General features: G+C 43.8%; 1 protein-coding gene across 2 annotated transcripts; it reads right to left on the bottom strand.

Annotated features, from left to right (window-relative positions):
* Positions 1 to 871: 871 nt before the first annotated feature.
* slc39a6 (solute carrier family 39 member 6) lies at positions 872 to 15,155 on the bottom strand. 2 transcript variants are annotated; one of them, XM_026149183.1, is made up of 13 exons: positions 14,295 to 15,155; positions 13,783 to 13,922; positions 11,702 to 11,895; positions 11,023 to 11,539; positions 10,721 to 10,877; positions 9,420 to 9,527; positions 8,192 to 8,361; positions 7,241 to 7,453; positions 6,155 to 6,239; positions 5,493 to 5,897; positions 4,350 to 4,430; positions 3,478 to 3,668; positions 872 to 2,972 (listed from the first exon to the last, which is right to left on the bottom strand). In XM_026149183.1, the coding sequence occupies exons 3-13, from the start codon at positions 11,881 to 11,883 to the stop codon at positions 2,820 to 2,822; spliced, it is 2,262 nt and encodes a 753-aa protein (XP_026004968.1). In that variant the 5' UTR covers positions 11,884 to 11,895; positions 13,783 to 13,922; positions 14,295 to 15,155; the 3' UTR covers positions 872 to 2,819. The 2 variants fall into 2 exon arrangements, with proteins under 2 accessions (XP_026004968.1, XP_026004969.1); XM_026149184.1 differs by lacking the exons at positions 13,783 to 13,922; positions 14,295 to 15,155 and adding an exon at positions 13,353 to 13,771.
* Positions 15,156 to 18,310: the final 3,155 nt, after the last annotated feature.

Consider the following 18,310-nt stretch of genomic DNA (forward strand, 5'->3'; position numbering starts at 1 on the left):
TGTTATAATACAGACCATCTGTAATCTTCACCCACACACAGAGAAAGTGCATGTCTTCAAAATGACTGGGGATGAGAATCTGTTCCAGTAATTAATTTCCTTGGAATTGCTAGTGGAATCATTTATTGCCTACTGATTCCTCTTATTGGTTCCACCTGCTACAATCAGCTGATTTCAGTTCATGTGCAGAGACACAACAGTAATGTGCAGCAGGAATATGGACCTTACTTACTTTTTATTGCACATCCTGCTAACACAACTTCGGCTATTTGTAAGGACCTGCACAGACAGCATGCTAACATAAAGCTAGCCAAGTGTTCTGTATTCCCAGAGGAAATAAACTAGACTGAACATCATGTCTTTGAATTAATGTCTGCTTAGCAATGGTAGTGACTCTCAAAGCAGCGCCGATAAGAAGCCAATGAAAATTGATAAGAGAATCAATGAGAAATTAAATTTATGTGTTATTCATAATGAAATCAGCCACTAAATTCTTATCAGTTCCCATCTTTACTAGGGACCAAAATGTTTCATGTTATTTTATAGTTATTAGTGCTGTCAGCATTAATCTCGTTAAAATGACGTTAACGGCATAACCGCATTGATGCGCATCAACGCCGTCCAGCCCCACGCACAGGGTGATCCACGCTAACTCGCTGACGGAGATTTGGCGCGTTAAAACAGTTACGGCGTTAACTTCATTTTAACAAGATTAACGCTGACAGCGCTAATAGTTGTAAATGTTATAACTTAAAAAAAAAAGTTATTTATTCCATATCAGTTCAAAAACGAACGTGACTTTTATAACGTTCAAATGTGACCTCAATCGAAAGATTAACAACTAAAATCAAGCCAAATCAAACGCACAGAGCAGCAGGTGGTGTGAAGTTTATTGGTGTTCAGGAATGTCAGAGCACAGCGAGTCGACATCAAAGATGCCTGAAGGGCTCTGCGGTCGGCGACAGGGGTGGACAAAATAACAGGTTGAAACAGCTCTGCAGAACCATAAATATACATCTGTTTAATCACCGGTAACTGAGGACACAGAGTGCAGACGAGCTCCAGGAGGTTTTGAGGTGTGAGCTGGTTGTTTCTCAGTGATACAGAAACGACAACAGAAAAAAAAAAAACTTTTTGTTTAAATAAAATACAGAAGACAAGTAAAAATGATGATTTCACAGGCCAAACATGGAAGAGCATGAAATCTGAACGAAACCGTCACCGCAGAGCTGTTTGTCCTTTCTGTATGATTTTATCCACCTTTCATGAACAGAAGCATTAAACACACAAACATGAAGTCGCTGCTTTTTTGGTTTCCGTACTTTTCCCCACAAATTTAAAACCACTTCTTTTTTTTCTTTAAACACGTCTTGTATGATCCTCGATCTTCACAATCAACATCACAGGAAGTCAAATGAACTGCATACTTTTGAAGTACTACACACATAATGGTCCACATGTAACGAGCACAGTGAGAGTCTGAACTTTTTCTTTGAGGTGATTTTTCTTCTTTTAAGAGGAGAACGTGATTTGACCTAAACCTCAGAGCAGCGTCTGAAAAACGAACCGCGAACCTTTAAAACAAGATGCTTCGAAACGAGTCCACGTTCAGCCGGCGCACGAGGCCGTAACAGAGACTTGTTAGAAATATTTGTTTTACATTGAGCTGCCACATTAACTCTTGACAATCAAATAAATGTAAAAAGCAGAACTTTAAATGAAAAAAAAGCAGACTGCTCAGTTTCCCCTTTTTGATTGTAATCATCACCTTTCAGTTTTTCATGAATCGACTGTTTCGACGACAGGAACAAAAACTGCTTTTCTTTAAAAACAGGCTCCACAGGAACGAGCGGATCGTTTACACGTCAGAAATTTTAGTAGATTAACAGAAGATTTATTTTATACTCACTAATTTCTATATCAGATCTGAAGCCTGTCTGTGATTTCATCCTGTAGAGAGCTCAGGTAACATGTCGCAGATTTCTCATTAACTGGACGGACTTCCAGCTGGTGACAGGAAACGGAAAGTTCAACTTCCTTACATGAGTTCCAGAGTTTAACTTCAGCTAAACAAAGGTGTTCACAACCAGCACAACTCAGCTGGCTGCAAACACCTTTAAAACTCAGTGTAACGGTTACTTGTTGGCAAATATTTAAATTTAAAGATTAATTAAACCCACAGGATTTAAAATTAACTGACAGATTTCAAACTGCGGCTTCAGACACTGGCTGATGACCTGAGTGAGAGGAAGACACTGAAGCAACGTGAACGTCACTCTCACTTTCAGCCTGTGACGAAGAAATCTGTCCAGAGCGTCGCAGAGAAACGGAAAAACAGTTAGAGGATAACACTGTAACACTGATCGGGCTCACTCAGCTGCAGAAGAAGAAAAACAGACACAAAAGCAGCAAAAGCAGAATAAAACAGGTTCCTCAGAAGAGCTCCGGGCGGCTGAAAGCAACAGTTTCTCCTTCATGAATTCTTCATAAATATGAAACGATAACTGGTGACAGGCGATCCTGGGAGGACTCCAGGTGTTTCCCACTTGTGATGGTCGTGCGTGTTTGTTGACAAAGACAAAAACAGCTACAAGTTTAACACAAAGAAAAAACTTAAAAAAATATTTCTGAACCCTTTTTGAACAGCTGACCTCCAGCCGGCCGAGGTCGGCGCCTCAGCGGCAGACGGGCTCAGTTCAGCTGCTGCTTTCCTGCTTCACAAGTAAAAACTAACTCAAGGCGTCTATCAACAACAATTAAAAAAAACACTACAACTCTGATGGCGGTACTGGAATGCACGTGAAGCTCAGGACTGCCTCTCAGTATCCCAGGTCCAGCTGGATTTTGTGCTCAAAAATGGCGATTAGCAGCATTATGCAGAAGCCCAGCAGGATGCCGGCGTTCTGGAGGAGGAAGAAGCCCCAGTGGCTGAAGCCGTGGTCGCCGGCGTCATTGTGCAGCATCTCGGGGACCTGAAAGAAGAAAACTGTCTCAGGCTCACAGACCCTCTGCAGAAAACAGGAACTTTTCCCATGAAGGAGGAGGAGACGTTAGTTTAAATGAACGGACAATGCACCGCACATCTGCTGCAGTACCCGGTTACACCACTAGGAGGTAAAAAAAATTCGAATAAGCTTTTCTAGAGTGTAGAGCAGGGCGACAGCCACGAGAGGGCGCCTTTGTTCAGGAGAAAGAAGCTCTGCTGTGTTTTCCAGCACTAAACCCTCCTGCAGCTGTTTTTCAGACGTACAGACATTTATATGACGGGATTTTTACGATTTATGAGATGCCAATAAAATGATGGCAGTGTCTTCATCTCAGGCTGAACTCTGCATTTAGTGTCAAGCAAAAGGAACATTTTTTATGTGGAATATTCATTTAAATTTCACAGCATTAAAAGTGAACCTCTCGCTCTATGGATCAGGATGTGAGAGTGGATGCTCCCTTTTGATTGGCTGGAGGGTAATGCTCACTTACCATGTCCACCAGGGCCACGTACATGAAGAGCCCGGCTGTGAGGGCGAATATCCACGTGGAGATGTTCTCAGCGTAGTGTCCAATCAAAATCCCGGTGATCATGCCCAGGTAGGCCATCATGGCCGACAGCACGTTGTAAAGAATGGCCTGACGCACCGTCATGCCGGCCTTCAGGAGCACCGCAAAGTCACCTGAGAATCGGAGAAGACTGTTACTCACTACGACTGCTGCACCCGCATGATGGATGTGGATAAAACCTCTGACCGTGAACTAAATTAAGGATCAGACCGTGTCCAAGGACAGGATAACTAATAAATCAAAGTAACATCAGAGAAACACGTGAAAAGAATCAAGAGCAGGACTGTGCACAAAGACAGACGTGCTGCACAGCTCGCTCTGAGCTGGTGTTGGTTGGTTCAGCCTTGCAGCCACTGCACTGTTTCTCTTTGCCTTCATGCATTAAAGATCGTGCAGTTTGTGGTGTATTTTCAGGTGGTTGAGTAAATGAGCTGCGTTGCTTTTGCAGAAAGGAACGAGCTCTTCAGCTTCTGCTGTTCCACACATTTAAACCTTGTCTGTCTCTTACTGTGATGTTACTGCTTCAAAACGACTGCACAACGCAGGAATCAGCTGCAACCAACACATGCAGGCTGCGAATTTTTGATTTCATAACAAAATAAACACGCTGTGACCTCCCAGTGAAAGGTTTCCATATTTAAATGAACAGATGTTTAAAAGTCTGAAAGAAGGGTTTCTTCACTCTTTCAAAGCCAATATCTCTTTATTCCACCGCAACAATAAAGGACTTTATGTAGGTAAGACTGAGGCTTACAGAGAAAATGTTCCACTGAGATAAGATGAAAAAGTCTCACCCAGCTCATGAGGCAGCTCGTGGCAGAAAACAGCCACAGACGTGCTGAGACCGCTGGACAGACCCTCACTGAACGCAGCGCCTGCAAACAGATAAATCCAAATATTAGAAACCAGCAGCAGCAAGAGGCAAACATCAGCATGAAAATGCACACCTTCATGTCACTGTTTACCGTGGCTGAGGGTGATTCCGCCTGACGTTTAACTTTAAACACCAGTTTGTTCTAACATTACTAATTCTGCTGTCAGTGGTCAAGTATGTTAAACATGCTGTGCACCAACTTTCTAACCTACTCTGTGAAAATGATTTCTGTGCACCGAACTGACGCTTCATCCCGTAACTCTCTCATGTTTCTACTTTTCCACTCCCATCAGTTTCAAACAGTCTCGCTTCCAGACTTCAAACTGTTGAGAAGTTTAAACCCACTAATTACGACATCTGTCCCTCCAGAGTCTTCAAACAGACTTTTGGACCAACGCCACAATCTTTCATCCGAAGTTCTTAATCTTTGTTGAGATTCTTCAGTCTGGTTTGAAATGACATCACAGCTCTGCATCTTTAGAGTATTGCTGATGTGAGTCATTCATTGTACGACTTGTGAATCGTGAAACGTTGATTTCCTGTCTTTTGGTATCCGTGGTAACACACTGAGTATGTTCAGCTCATATCTGACTAACAGCTTGTTTTCCATCAGCTTTCTGAAACAGCTTCTTCGGTCTGCGGCGTTCCACAGGGATCCATTTTAGGCCCCGCCCTGTTTGGGTCCATATTGTATTGCCTATCACTGCAGACCACGCCCACTCACACCTGCCTCAGGTGTAATCAGACACTGACTGGTTCCTTAAGCTGAGGCTCAAGAGTTTCATCCCCATCAGTGACAACAAAACCACATATTTAGTTTTTAACACCCTCACAAATATAACTTCATCTCTCTCCTGCAGACAAATATCCAACTGATGACTTGTTGAATGGTCACTTCCTGTGGTGACATGACAAACTCTCAGCACCATGTTTATTCACGTCAAACCAACCCTGCTGGGCTCTGATTGGTTAGAAACTGGTGTGTTTGCTGTTAAACGAGTTCAAGACAAAAAACTGAAGCTAAAGAGGAAGTGACATCACGGGTTGTGACCCTTCTACTCACCGATAGCGAGGCCGTCGCTGAAGTTGTGCAGTCCATCTCCCATGATGACCATCCAGGCCAGCGTGGCCACTCCGGCCTCCTGGAAGTGCTGCTCCGAGTAGGAGTGGGAGTGGCTGTGCGGGTGGTGGTTCTGAGAGTGGTGGTGGTGAAGGATGTGATGGTAGTCGTGGTGGTGGTGGTGCCTGCTGTCCGTCTGGCCAACCGTGTCATGGAAGTGGGAGTGGCATTTGTTCTCGCAGTCCTCGTCGGTGTAGTTAGCGGCGCTCCCCGACGCTCGGCCGTAAGCCTGCGGCGAAACGACGGACACCTGCGGCGCCAGCATCACCTGCTCCTCCTCCGCCACGTTGCTGCCGTGCAGGCTGCTCGAGTGGTCGCCAAACGTGCTGGCGCCGTTAGTCTCCACATCTGGAGACACAATATGGAGATCTGGTCAGGTTAGGCCGGGAGGTCGACCTCCGCCTGCGCCGTTTCAGAGGTCAGAGCTCTGTTCTCTATGGTGGAGCGACCTGCAGCTCTTAAAGCCTTCACGCCAAACGTGACATCACAGTTGTTAACATGCACCAAGCTGACACAAGCCTCCATACAGAAACACATCTCAGCTCTCGGCTCGAGTGACGCTCGGCTTCACTTTGAGTTGTTGAACAAAACACGAAATAATTCACCTTCACTCGGCTTCACGCTGTTCTCCTCCAGCGCCGGCTGTTTCTCTGGATCCGCGTTCTCGTTCTGATCACACTTCTTCTGGATCTGCGTGGAGTTCGTACAAACTCATCAACATCAACATGAAAGGACCAGTTTACAGTTTTCTGACAGCAGCACGAAGGTTTGTAGGCCAGAATATTTACAATTACCATGAATGCTTAAACGCCTTCATTTTGTCTCCAAGTCAGACACCAACTTCTCAACAAAAAAACCCATGAGATGAGAAATAAATAGTTCCTTTAAGAGTGAACAATCAGAACAGAAAATCAACATGTTACAAAGACTTATTGTTCAACTTTGTAGCTGCTGTGTGCAAAGTGTCCCAATTAACTCTATCTGCACAGAGAAGGAAAGCTGATGCTAAATCAGACCGTTCGTGTCCGACTGTATCGTTGCAAAGCGTAAACAGAGGATGCATCGATTTTTCATGACGTTTCAAAAAATACAAAACTGCAAAGTCATGTTGAAACCAAACGCCGGCGGCGATCTGCAGCCACGCAGGGGAGGCGGACTTCAGAAACTCCCTCAGCTGAAAAAAGGCGACGACAGCAAAATATGTTCCTCAGAGCCAAACCTCAAAGTGTTTGAGCTGAGTCGGGGATTTTTGTGAAAAACTGAAATTTTGAGGCGTTTGTGTTCATCCAATTTCATGGCAGAAGGCTGCGCCGCACACTGCATGTAAACTATGTGATCAAAGAGCTTTTTTAATGAAATCTCCCACACGTCTGTGAAGCTGTCTCAAAGATCTGTGCAAAGCCCCGAAGAAAGATCCTGAACTTTGACATCAGGATGTTTGGATTCTGCAGCTGACGTTTGACAAACAGGCCGTCTGCCTGTAAGACTGTGACTGTACGATGCTCTGTTCTGACCTTTGGTTATTAACTGAGGGCTTTTAAGTAACTAAATTCTAAGTAAGAGCGGGCTGCATGATGTGACTCAGGTCTCAGTGTGTTAAACGGTCAGTTTAACAGTTTGTCTGCACGAACAACAGGAATCAGGAGTCTTAAACGTCATTCTGACTGTTAGAGAAACTCGCCGTCTCTGACCTTCTGTTTCTTGTCCTTGTACATCTTTCCGAGCGTCAGGAAGTGCTCGATGAGAAACATGAAGTAGACGCCACTCAGAGCCGTCAGGCCCTTCCACACCGCGTCCAGGTTCTCCTCATGCTCGTGGTGTCCCGTCATCGCTGCGTCGTGGTGGTGGTGATGGTGTCCCGTCATCGCTGCATCTTCGTGGTGGTGATGGTGGCCTCCCTGAGACTGATCACACAGCGTTAGCTTAGCATAAATATGTGACACAGGGGGAGCAGCAAGAACTAAATAATTAGACTGAAAGTATCTCATGTATGTTTACACATCGACTGATGATGATGATGAAGCTCTTTATTATCAGAACAAAAGCAAACAGAAAAACTGTCACAAATCTCTGTAAACGGTTACAAAATGTTCTTTATCTGACTGTTCTTAAAAAAATAATTTAAAGTTGTGCTTGTTGTGATCTTTGAATGCGTATGATGTCACACACACATGACATATGATCCTCATTTATAATGTGTGGAGTCTGCGTGTGTCTATGAATGTGTAAACACGTTGCAATGGCCGCTTCCCTTTTGTCCACATCGCTCTTGAACAAGACGTTTACAGTCTCAGTGAGTTTTAACTGGAAAAATCAAGACTATGATAAAATAATAGAATAATTAGAGGCTGATCAATCAGCCGGCTGCTGATTAGAATCAGAGACGTGATCTACCTGATAGATCAGGTTTGGTTTTAGAGCTCGACAAAGAGTCAAATTTGATAAAAAAGGGATTCGAACACTCGCTTCACCTCACGGCTGCAGTAGATTTACAAACGTGCAGCTAAGCAGCCTCTGTCTGCTGGCTCGCTCGCCGCTGCGTTCAACAGCTGAAGTCATTGATCACTTTAACTTGAGAGCATGAACGTCACGTGTTGTAAGACTTCCTGTAAGTCAGGTGGTCGCACTCTGCAGGGACTCACGTGGGGGATGAGGTGCAGGAAGGCGTCGCCGCTCAGCGTGCCCACGGCCAGCGCCACCAGGAAGCTGAGGAGGAACTTGAAGAAAACTTTGTTCATGAGCGGGATGAGGACGACGCCGAGCAGAGACAGCAGGCTGATGATGGTGATGGAGAGGAACCCGCCGACCCACGCTGCAACACAAACACAAGCTTCAGGAACATCAAAACGCTGCTGACAGTAAACACCGCACCGTCTCTGCTTCCAGCACACGACGCTGTGATTCTTCAACTTCAGGCACCAGAGCGATCCCTGAGTCATGTCCTCAGACTGGTTTCACTCTGCTGCAGCAGCACAGAGGCGGCCCTCGAGCAGTCGCAGTCTGAAGTGTCCTCACTGTATTTGTGTTATCTTTGATCATTTATTCTTTCTTTCCCTGATGAACTCTACAGGTCGTCCACGTCCAGCAGCTCAGCTTTCTGTTGCTGTGCAAACAGTAACTGCAGACCGCTGGACGGACACGTTCACAGGACCACAAATTTCACTTCAAAGATGCTCTCACCTGACACGAGTCTGCAAACGGAGCTGCTCGATGAATAATCAGTTTTAGTTTGATTCATCTGCAGCGTCTGACACCAGCGCTGTCAGATCATTTTCATCACACTATCGGACATTTCACAATTACATTTACAGACTACATGTCGTCATCCATCCTTCTTACGATTACTACGCTGTTGACACACAGCTGTGGCTTCCTGAATACATCAGCAGCTTCTCTGACCTCAGTAAACGCTTCACAACTTCCACTAACTGGATGTTTTAATGTTCAAGCTCAGTCTCAGTGTTTGTACAGTGAGCTCGGTCATTACACGGCCTCCTCGCAGCAGCATCAAACCTCCTGCTAAGAACCTCCAGAGTTGTTTTTCACCAGGGTTCAGATTTGACACCCAGTCTTGTTTCTTTTACTGTCAGCTGATAACTTAAAAACATGCCTCAGTCTCCTCAGACCGACTTTGTATCGACATATACAGTTTAGTTTATACATGTGCTTGATTGTGTTTGCATTTTAAAATATGTCCAGTTCTTTATGTTCATATCCAAACTTTATGACTGCATTTTAAAAAGTGTGATACAAATACCGTGTTTACATTTCATATTAGCAGAAATATTATTAATAATAATATTTCTGAGATTAACTTTCCTCCCACACTGAGGAGGATTAGGTGGTGCAGACGGCTCACATTAAACGTACCCGTGGTGATGTTTCTGCTGTTCTCCCCGCCCATGTGCTCACTGTGGTCGTGGTCTGAGTGGTTGTGGTCTCCATGGTGACCGTGAGCATGCTTGTGATGCTTATGCTCTAAAAACAGGAAGAAGGAAAGATGAAATTCAGAAGTTATTACTTCATTCTTACAAATTCAAAGAGCCGTAAGGCTGAGGTCAGAGGACGGGACACTGTGACAGAGTGTAACTGGTTTAAACTGGTTCACCAGATTAAACACCACAGGCTTACACTCAACACAAACACACTGATGATGATGATGATGATGATGATAAGCAAACAGTTCATCATAAAATACAAAATGCTCCTGATTCCCAGTCGGTGGCAACATTTCCCAAACACTCGGATCTGTTTTTTCCAGCCATCGAATCAAATATCAGGATCAAAATATCCAGATCACAGCAATCAGACCACAAAGTCAGAGTCTGACAGCAGTAATCAGCTGCAGTCCTGCCTGAGGGGTTTAATCCTGGTGGGAACTTTCCTCAGATGTTCGAAGGCCTGGAGACAGACGGAGCTGCACTGGGAGCAAAACTATTTTAATTTGAATCCAAATGTTTGGTGATAAAACAAAGACCGTGCTGCATTCAATGTTCCTTCTTTTCTTTCCTTCCTGCCAGCCGTTCACTTCACATTTAGTTATTATTTCGAGTTAACTCATCACTACCCTTTACCTTTGGAGTCACAATAGAGGCCCAACGCCTGACCAGATGAACCTGTCCTCCTCCTCCTCCTCCTCATTTTTGTTTGGTTTCATTTGAATTATAGTGACGGTTAAAGAAACTGCCTGTAAAGGGTCCCGTGTTGAAGTTCAGTAACAGCACGTTTCTTAAAGAATAACTGTGTAAAATAATCGAGTTACCAAAATGATTCTGATTGGTGACGTGACTGAGCAGCCTGTTGATTCCAGGACAGAGTCAGCGCTCTCCGGAGTCAAACAGACGTGTTCACTGTCACACTCGGAGCGAGCGAGTCATGCAACAGGAATGTGATTTTACCAGAAGATCCAACAAAGTGCCGCAAACGCTGAGCCAGGTTCACCGTTCAGCCCAACAGCTTCAAACAAAGAGCAGCTAGAGTCTGCTTAAAGAAGACGTCAGTCATTCGATTTTACAGCAGAGGCAAGAAAATCTCGACTCAACAAAAAATAAAATGCTTGTTTTTCTTGTTCTGCTTTCTTATTCTTTCTCTGGTATGAAACACCGAAGTGATGATCAGTCAGCAGCTGCACACATTTTCCTGGAGATACTGATGAGGAGTTTTGGTCCTACCTCTCGCCCCGTGTGCCGAGGCGTCTCCGTGCAGCACGCACGCTCCTCCATCGATCTGGTTGAGGAGGGCGGGGCAAAGAAAGCTGAAGTCTCTGAGCGTGACGCCGGCCTCCTGAGACATCCCGTGTGAGGAGAGGATGAAGGAGGCGTTCAGACACTAGAGGGGGAAAAATTAAAACAACAACATTGAGTAAAGAAAACACCTGATAAGAGACTTGATTTATCACGTGTACGAGTACAAACATCTCGGCTGACATCAGCTGATTTGCTGACTGCGACTGAGCCAGAAACCAGTATCGTACCTCTGAACCGTTCTGGCTGCGGCCGTGGGGACGATCCTGATCGCGGTCATGCTCGCTGTCGCCGCTTGCGGTTGCTTGTGTCTGGCTCTCAGTGACGGCGATCCTGGTCGTTTGTTCCCCTGACGGTCGCCCCTGGCTTCCATCTTGCTGTTTCACCACGTGCTGAGCTCTGTATGTCACCGTGGTGCCGACCTCCTGAGCCACCGCCGCCACTGTGGTTTTCTTGTCATAGAGGTTTAGACGACTATCTGGATCCTCGCTTTTCTTTCCCACGGCACCGTCGTGGTTGTCGGGGGTGTCTGGAAACTTCGGGGGCTGTGAAAGTTGTTTTAGGTGATCAGAATTGCTTTCATGGGGATGGTGGTGATGGTGGTGGCCTTTGTGGTGGTGGTGGTGGTGGGGATGGTGTCCGGGTTGCTCGTGATGCTGCACCATAACAGTCCTCATGCGACCCAGCCCCACGCTCTGAAGGAGGCGCTTCAACCCGGCCAGAGAGATGGTGCCGTTTTCTCCATATCTGTCAGATTTAATGGAACAGAACGATTAAACATGGCGCATATATGTGAGGCCTGCAGCCACCTGTGCAGCTAACACACAGACTGACGATCGATGACTTCAGCTGCTGACTAACAAACCAGCTGCTGGACCAGCTCCACCTGTCTCACTGCCAGGAGCTCACCTGTTGAACAGAGCCTCCAGGTGTTCCCTCCGGCTCTGCTCGGCTCTCTGGGCGTCGACGACAGAGGACAGTAAACGAACCGCGCTGTTGGTTTCCATCGTGGACCCGCTGCAGTCTGTAACGGCGCCTAATGAGTCACCACTCACGGCGAAGAGAAACATCAGAACCAGAACTGCACTCATCTCCTCTTCTTCCTGTGGACAAAAACAGACGGTAGACATGTTGACACGTCAGGAAGAGGCAACACTGAGTGAAACGATTACATTTGTTTTATTCTTGGACTCTATTACAGTCCTTGTGTAATCGGTGGGCATCTTATCCTGGGCCTTCCTGGGTCCTCAATTTATCCTCTTCTACAAACTGTTATTAGCCCCTCCCACCTGAAGCCAAAATTCTTCTGATTGGCTGCCCCTCGTACACCAGAGAGCATTTATTCTATAGACAGAGCAATGAAGCATGGGGCATCATTTGGGGACATTAACTAATTAACAGTGATCATAGACGAAAAATAAACTCCAACATTGAAACTGTAATATTCTGCTACCAGTGTACTGCACTACTGTGTATATAGATATACATTTCTTCTCCCTTATATAGTGTATATTCTCTTCGATTGTTGCACAGTATTGTTGTTCTTAGGCATGCTGCTTCGTCCACTTTGCTGCGAATTTCCCATCTCTGAGACAAATAGAGTCTATCTCATATTATCTGAACAGATTTCCAATGCACTCATTATCTGAAGTAACATTTATCTTCTGAGACTACGTTTGCTTTAGCTAGGTTTAACTAGGGCGCAGTTTTAGAATCCCCCCCTCCACGGGTAACTGATCAAAAACAACCCTTATTACATATTTATATCACCTATTTATATGTAATATCTACTCTTAAAACCTAATATTAAAATAGTAAGCTCCAGCACTCATCACAGGATACTAATGAAGGATCCATAATCACGAATGCGTGGTAATTTCCCCACAGCCTATAGGTGACGCCATTCTCAAGTATAGCCGTATAAACAGAAATCACAGAAATTCCCCAGCTTACTCACTCATGTCTGTCTGTGTTTCTATTTAAAGGATTCACCATTTCACCCTCTAAATAAGAAACCAAAGAAACAGACTGAGACTCTGCTTTTCTAAGGAAGTGAAAACAGTTCACTGAGTCAAAGGGGATTTTAGTGCTCACTACAACATTACTGCTTAAATGTCCTCAACTTCAAGTATTGCAAGAACTTGCAGTCGAGACTCACCCAGTAAGTAACTACAGATGGAACAGATGCGCGCCACAGTTACAGTGAATAAATGACACAATAGAAACACCGGCAGCCCACCGTGACAGATGGAAACTGCACAGCAGATGAGATCACTGTGCAGAAAAAAGGTTTCATTTAAGCCGATCTAAGCAGCAGCTTATAAAGAATTTTATCACAATAAACTTGAAGTACGCGTCCTTTGACACGAGGAGAAATGTTAAAATTAGACGTTTTCTGAATGGATCTTGGTGTGCCGTTCGTCCAAGTTAGCGGATGCTGGTTTAGATCATTAGGAAGTTAGCTTAAAATAAGAAACCGATCGTATTAGTATTAATGAATACGAGTGTGCGGTGTTCAATTTTAACGATGAGTGACGATATCGCTCACACAGACGCTCACCTCCTCCCCTTTAAACGGTGGTTTAGCCGGCTAGCTACGCTGCTACCCCTGGTTAGTTCTTAAATTTCTCGGAGGATGCTCAAAGACGATATCTGCCAGATGACCCGGGCCAGGCTTGGGCCTTGTGCTGCCGAGGCTCGGCCGCTCAAACAGGGCTAATAAAACATACAAAATACATCCCCGGTGGTACGAGCAGCCACGCGTGGCTGCATTTGACCCGAAACACAAACTCGCACTGGAGGTAAACAGTAACACGTTGGGTTTGTGCGCTCCGCACCAGCCGTGTGCCGTGTGCACAAAGACGACAACCCGGAAATCAGCACCAGCTCCTGCCGCCACCGCGCGGAGCGGACTGGACCGGCCGTGCTGGGGCTCCCGGCGGCCGCAGAGAGGTTTTAAGCGAGCCTTTTCAATGACCGAAACCACTTACAATGAGAGCTTGTGCTGCTTTTATCCTCTGCGGGGATGAATGAACGCTTCACGGTGCCGCTCTGTCCCCTTCGGTCCGGTAACCACGGCTGATGGATGCGTTACCTTCACTGGCTGTCGGAAATCTGAGCATACAAAGGACTGGGCAGAAGGACGGAAACGAAAGGTGATTAGCATAACGACAAACTGAGCACGCTACCGTCACAAAATAGATCTGACCTCTATGTTTCAATTTAGATTGAATGTTTTACAAAAAAAAGGCTCTGCACATAATTTTACCAAAAATATAGATAGGATCACTAGTCTGATAAATGGAGCCATCAATACATCGATGAGTTGTATAGTCTTTTTTTTTTTTAAATCAGCTACAAAAAAGAAGTTGAAGAAACAGAAATATACAAAACAAGCTACATATTGCTTTACAAAACAATAACTTGAAATATATTATCACAATGGATATTATATACAAGATATAGCACAAATTAACAGGATCCTGCAGGTTTCTGGACTCACGTTTTTGGCCACTGTCCTGGTGTTTTATTTAGAGCCAGATGGTGGAGAGCAAATTTACCAACTAATCCTAATGAGCTGCAGGAGAAAACAGTACAGATGCAACGCACAGACATGGATAAGTTTGCCATAACACCTGTCAGTATAAGCAGCCATGCTCCCTTACTTTAAGCCTTAACCAAGTGTAAAAACTGTGGGGGAACTATCCGTAGCAGCTGCTGTAAACATGAAAGGATTAACTAAACATGTAGGCAGCCTCCAGTGGCCATTCCAGGAACTGCAGTTTCACCGTTCATTAGTAAACTTTGATGGCACAGGCCAGCTTCGATGACAAACTCCAATTTATCAATGAAAATGTAAATTTTCACAGCTGAATCTTTTCTGTGCTTTATTTCCTGACACCTTGCAGGAAAAGACTGACCGATGTAGATAAAAAGGCTCGATTTCAGCAGACTTACGGAGCTCAATCAAAATATGTGCAGTGTATAAAATATGTTTACAGGCAAAATGCAAATTCTAAGCATGAGCCTTCCTACATAACATGGCAGAGTGATTCATAGTTTACAGGGACTCACTTTGAGCCAAGAAGCAGGAATAGAAAGCTCACAGTGATTTTTGGCACCTCAGTTACTGTAACTATCGTCTTCCTGAAGAACAAAACGGTTAAATCAGAGTTCTGCTGCTCGGATGTCGACTGAAACGAGTTCGCCTGGTTTGAATTCTTTCACTGTTTGCTGTTTAACGTTCACGCTGAATTATAAATTCTTCATGAGGCCTTCCACAGTTCAGCACCACACTGTCTGAGAGGAGCTCTGGCTTAATGCCTTCATCGTGCATTTCATTTTAACGGACATTTCTTTGTTTTAATCATAATTTTTTTATAATTTTATCCCTTTTGACCAGTTCTATTATTCAACTAATATTTCTTAAATAGGTTTCATTAACTGGAGGGCCAGGTTGTGTCTGCTCCTCACAGATCGTCACTCGCCTGCAGCAGCTGATCTGTTGTGCATACTAATGCACCTTTGATATTTCTATGATTTAATAATTGATTAAAACACTTCCTCTTTGCCTTTAAACCACAGTGAATTTGATTTATTGTTTTATTATAACAGTTTAGCTCTTTTAGCTGAGGGTCATAAACCCGCACGTGGCTCTCTTACATTTGTTGAATTTCAGCAGTAATCGTTAGCGCAGATGCTAATGTAGCTGAGATATAATATACTGAGTGTGAACATTCTCAAAACTGTATTGTATATAGATTTTTTTTATTATGTAAAGTTAATTTTTGTAAAACTAAGGTTCCACATAGGGGTGGGGAAAAAATCGATACTGTGTAGTATCGTGATATTTTGTTTGCTAATAATGTATCGATACAGGGACGGCAGAAATCGATATTTTGTTACAAAAAAGGTTTTTGTGCTCTGACTTCAGAGCATGTTGATCCTTTTTCTGAGCAAGAATCCTGACATTCCTTCACTGTCCAAATGTGTTTAACTTTTTTTTTGGCAGCAATAAACATGACAGTTTACTTATTTTAATTTAAGACATGTTTTATTTTAATTAAGTTTAAAACTTTTTTATTTAATGTAAAATTATATTTTGTTTTCGTTTACTTTCAAATTCTTCAGTTGCTGAAGGGGCTGCATAGTTTTCATAAATTGCATAGTTCAGAATAGCTATAATTGTACCAGATGGTTGCATTCGGTTAAGTTGGACTAGACTGTAATACAAACCGTTCAGTTTGTCAACAATAAAAATGACTGAAATGAGAGAAAGACTGAGTGCGAGACTTTGATATTAGATAAAATGAATATTGATAAAGTTTACCTTTATGTACAGAATCTGAATATCGCAAAATATTTTTAAAAAAATTGCAATAATATCGTATCGTGCGTTAAGTATTGTGATAACATCGTATCGTGGGATGCATAGTGATTCCCACCTCTAGTTCCACATGTCACTGTTGAAGTGGGGCATTAATCAGTGTGACACCATTTGTAAACATGCTGTGTGGGGGTTCCCGGTCGAGCTGCATGGACTCCCCACTGGTAAGGCACACTTTCTGTAGCTCCTTTCGCTGTACTATTATGTGTTTTCTTTACTAAGTATTAGTTCTTATGGCCAAAGTGTTTTTGATTACTTTGAACGAGGAAAATAATAATACGAACTGCCTTTTATCTGTTACACCATCCGTCTATGTGTTCCTTGTGCTAAACAGGGACGAGGAGAGGCCTGCTGTTGCTGCGTGACACTGATTTTGCTGCTGCACTTTGTCTTTTAGAAAATAAATCCAGTTTCCAGCCAGTCTGTGTCTGTCCTCACAACGTAGTCTTCCATTTGAAATCTGCTACACTAACACCAAAATGTTTAGTCCTGAGTCCAGCATCAATGCTGCTGTTTGATCAGCTGTATCGTTAACTGCAGCTAGAAATGACCTCTAAATGTCTCTCCTGAGAGTTTGAGGTTTCCGGCTGCTGTCATACTGGTACAGCACTTTAGACAAAGCCTGCTTGCATTTTTTGTGCTCATAATTAAACTGAAAACAGGTGAAATACACTAAAGCTGCCTGTGGCAAAAAAAAAAAAAAAAAAGTTATTTATACTCAGATTTATGAGATTGCAGTTACCAGTAGTTCATTGTATCAGCTAGTGCTGTCAGCGTTAATCTCGTTGAAATGACATGAACGCCATAACCGCATTAACGTTAGCGCAGATTGTGGCATGCAGCCCTGTGCGTGGTTAGCTTGTTAGCTAAATGTTTCAGGTCTGTTTTTCATATTTAAAGAATCAAACTTTAAAGTTTTCTCCCTGGGGGTTTTATTATCTTTGTTACATTTGCAGAATAAAATTAATCGATCCCAATAAGTCAGAAAATCCCAGCAGCACTTGAATGCATCATAGGGGAACTGCAGAATTCTTAAGGAGGCCAGTGGTGCGCAACATGTGACTGAGCGCTGGATCACGTGACAGCGCAGTCCTGTCCAGGTCTGTTTGAAGGAGGAAGAGGAGGATGAATGAGGGAAGAGTCAGCATCACTTTGGTTTCTCAGAGGATTAGAGTCACGGTTAGAGGGCAGGAAGGAAGATGATTGGTCATCTGCAGTTGGTAAACATGGTAATAAACACCAGTGAGAATGTGAATGAATTATTTCTATCTTCAGTTAAAAATAAAATTCTTCTGATGTGCGATGACGCTGCAGACTCGACGCAGAAGGAAAACTCTGAGCTCTGTGTCTGTCTGCGATTCTTTTCAGTCACTTTGTGCTTTTTCGTATCATTTTGATGCGCATGTGCAGAACGTTTGAGTTTCTCTGCAGTGATTTTGCACCAGTCTGTTGCCCCTTTGTGTCTTTTTGTTGGTTTCTGTGTTTTGGGGGTTATTTTTAATTTTTATGTGTCTTTCTGTGTCTGTTTGGACTCGGCTTATATCTCTCATTGATTTGCTTCTTTTTGTCTTGTCTGCAGGCCTCTGCTGTCATTTTGCGTCTCTTTTTTTATATGTTTGTCTCTTTATGTTCGTCATGTGTCTATTTTGTGCCTTTTTGTATTTTTTGTGCTCATTTTAGTTAATCACAGTTGTTGTGGATCTCCCTGTGGTCAGTTGTTATTGATTCGCCTCGTTTCTTACCATCTTTGTGTCTCTAATTCTTTTGCAGCTCCTTGTTGTTGTTTTTACATTAACCGCCTCTTTAACCTTCCTGCACAGTTGGTGATTCGGTAATACTCGTGCAGCTTGTGCTGAAACAAACACACCTGTCACTGAACTTTGCTTATCTATTCCTGACTGGAAAAATCCTGCAGCTGTGACCTGTTTTCCTGTGACCACAGAAAAGGTCTTTTAACATCATACATGTGTGCAGTGTGCTGAATACTCTTACCACAGCGCTACTGTTCAGGTTTCGCTTCAGTGTGAAATGTTTGCAGTTCAGAGTCTCACGTTGTGCACAAAGATAACAGAAGATCAGCTGGGGACGGCTCGGTCTCAGAGGAGATAACTCCCCGCTGAGCTGAACGCTGA

The sequence above is a fragment of the Astatotilapia calliptera genome, chromosome 18 (assembly GCF_900246225.1).
Source record: "Astatotilapia calliptera chromosome 18, fAstCal1.2, whole genome shotgun sequence".
Lineage (NCBI taxonomy): Eukaryota > Metazoa > Chordata > Actinopteri > Cichliformes > Cichlidae > Astatotilapia > Astatotilapia calliptera.

Excerpts from the sequence above, each read along its gene's own strand:
- slc39a6 (XM_026149183.1), bottom strand. The coding sequence starts at position 11,883 with ATGAGTGCAGTTCTGGTTCTGATGTTTCTCTTCGCCGTGAGTGGTGAC. Across the intron at positions 10,878-11,022 it reads GCAGCCAGAACGGTTCAGAG|TGTCTGAACGCCTCCTTCAT; the intron begins GTACGATACTGG and ends TTCCCCCTCTAG. Across the intron at positions 8,362-9,419 it reads CAGCAGAAACATCACCACGG|CGTGGGTCGGCGGGTTCCTC; the intron begins GTACGTTTAATG and ends TTTGTGTTGCAG.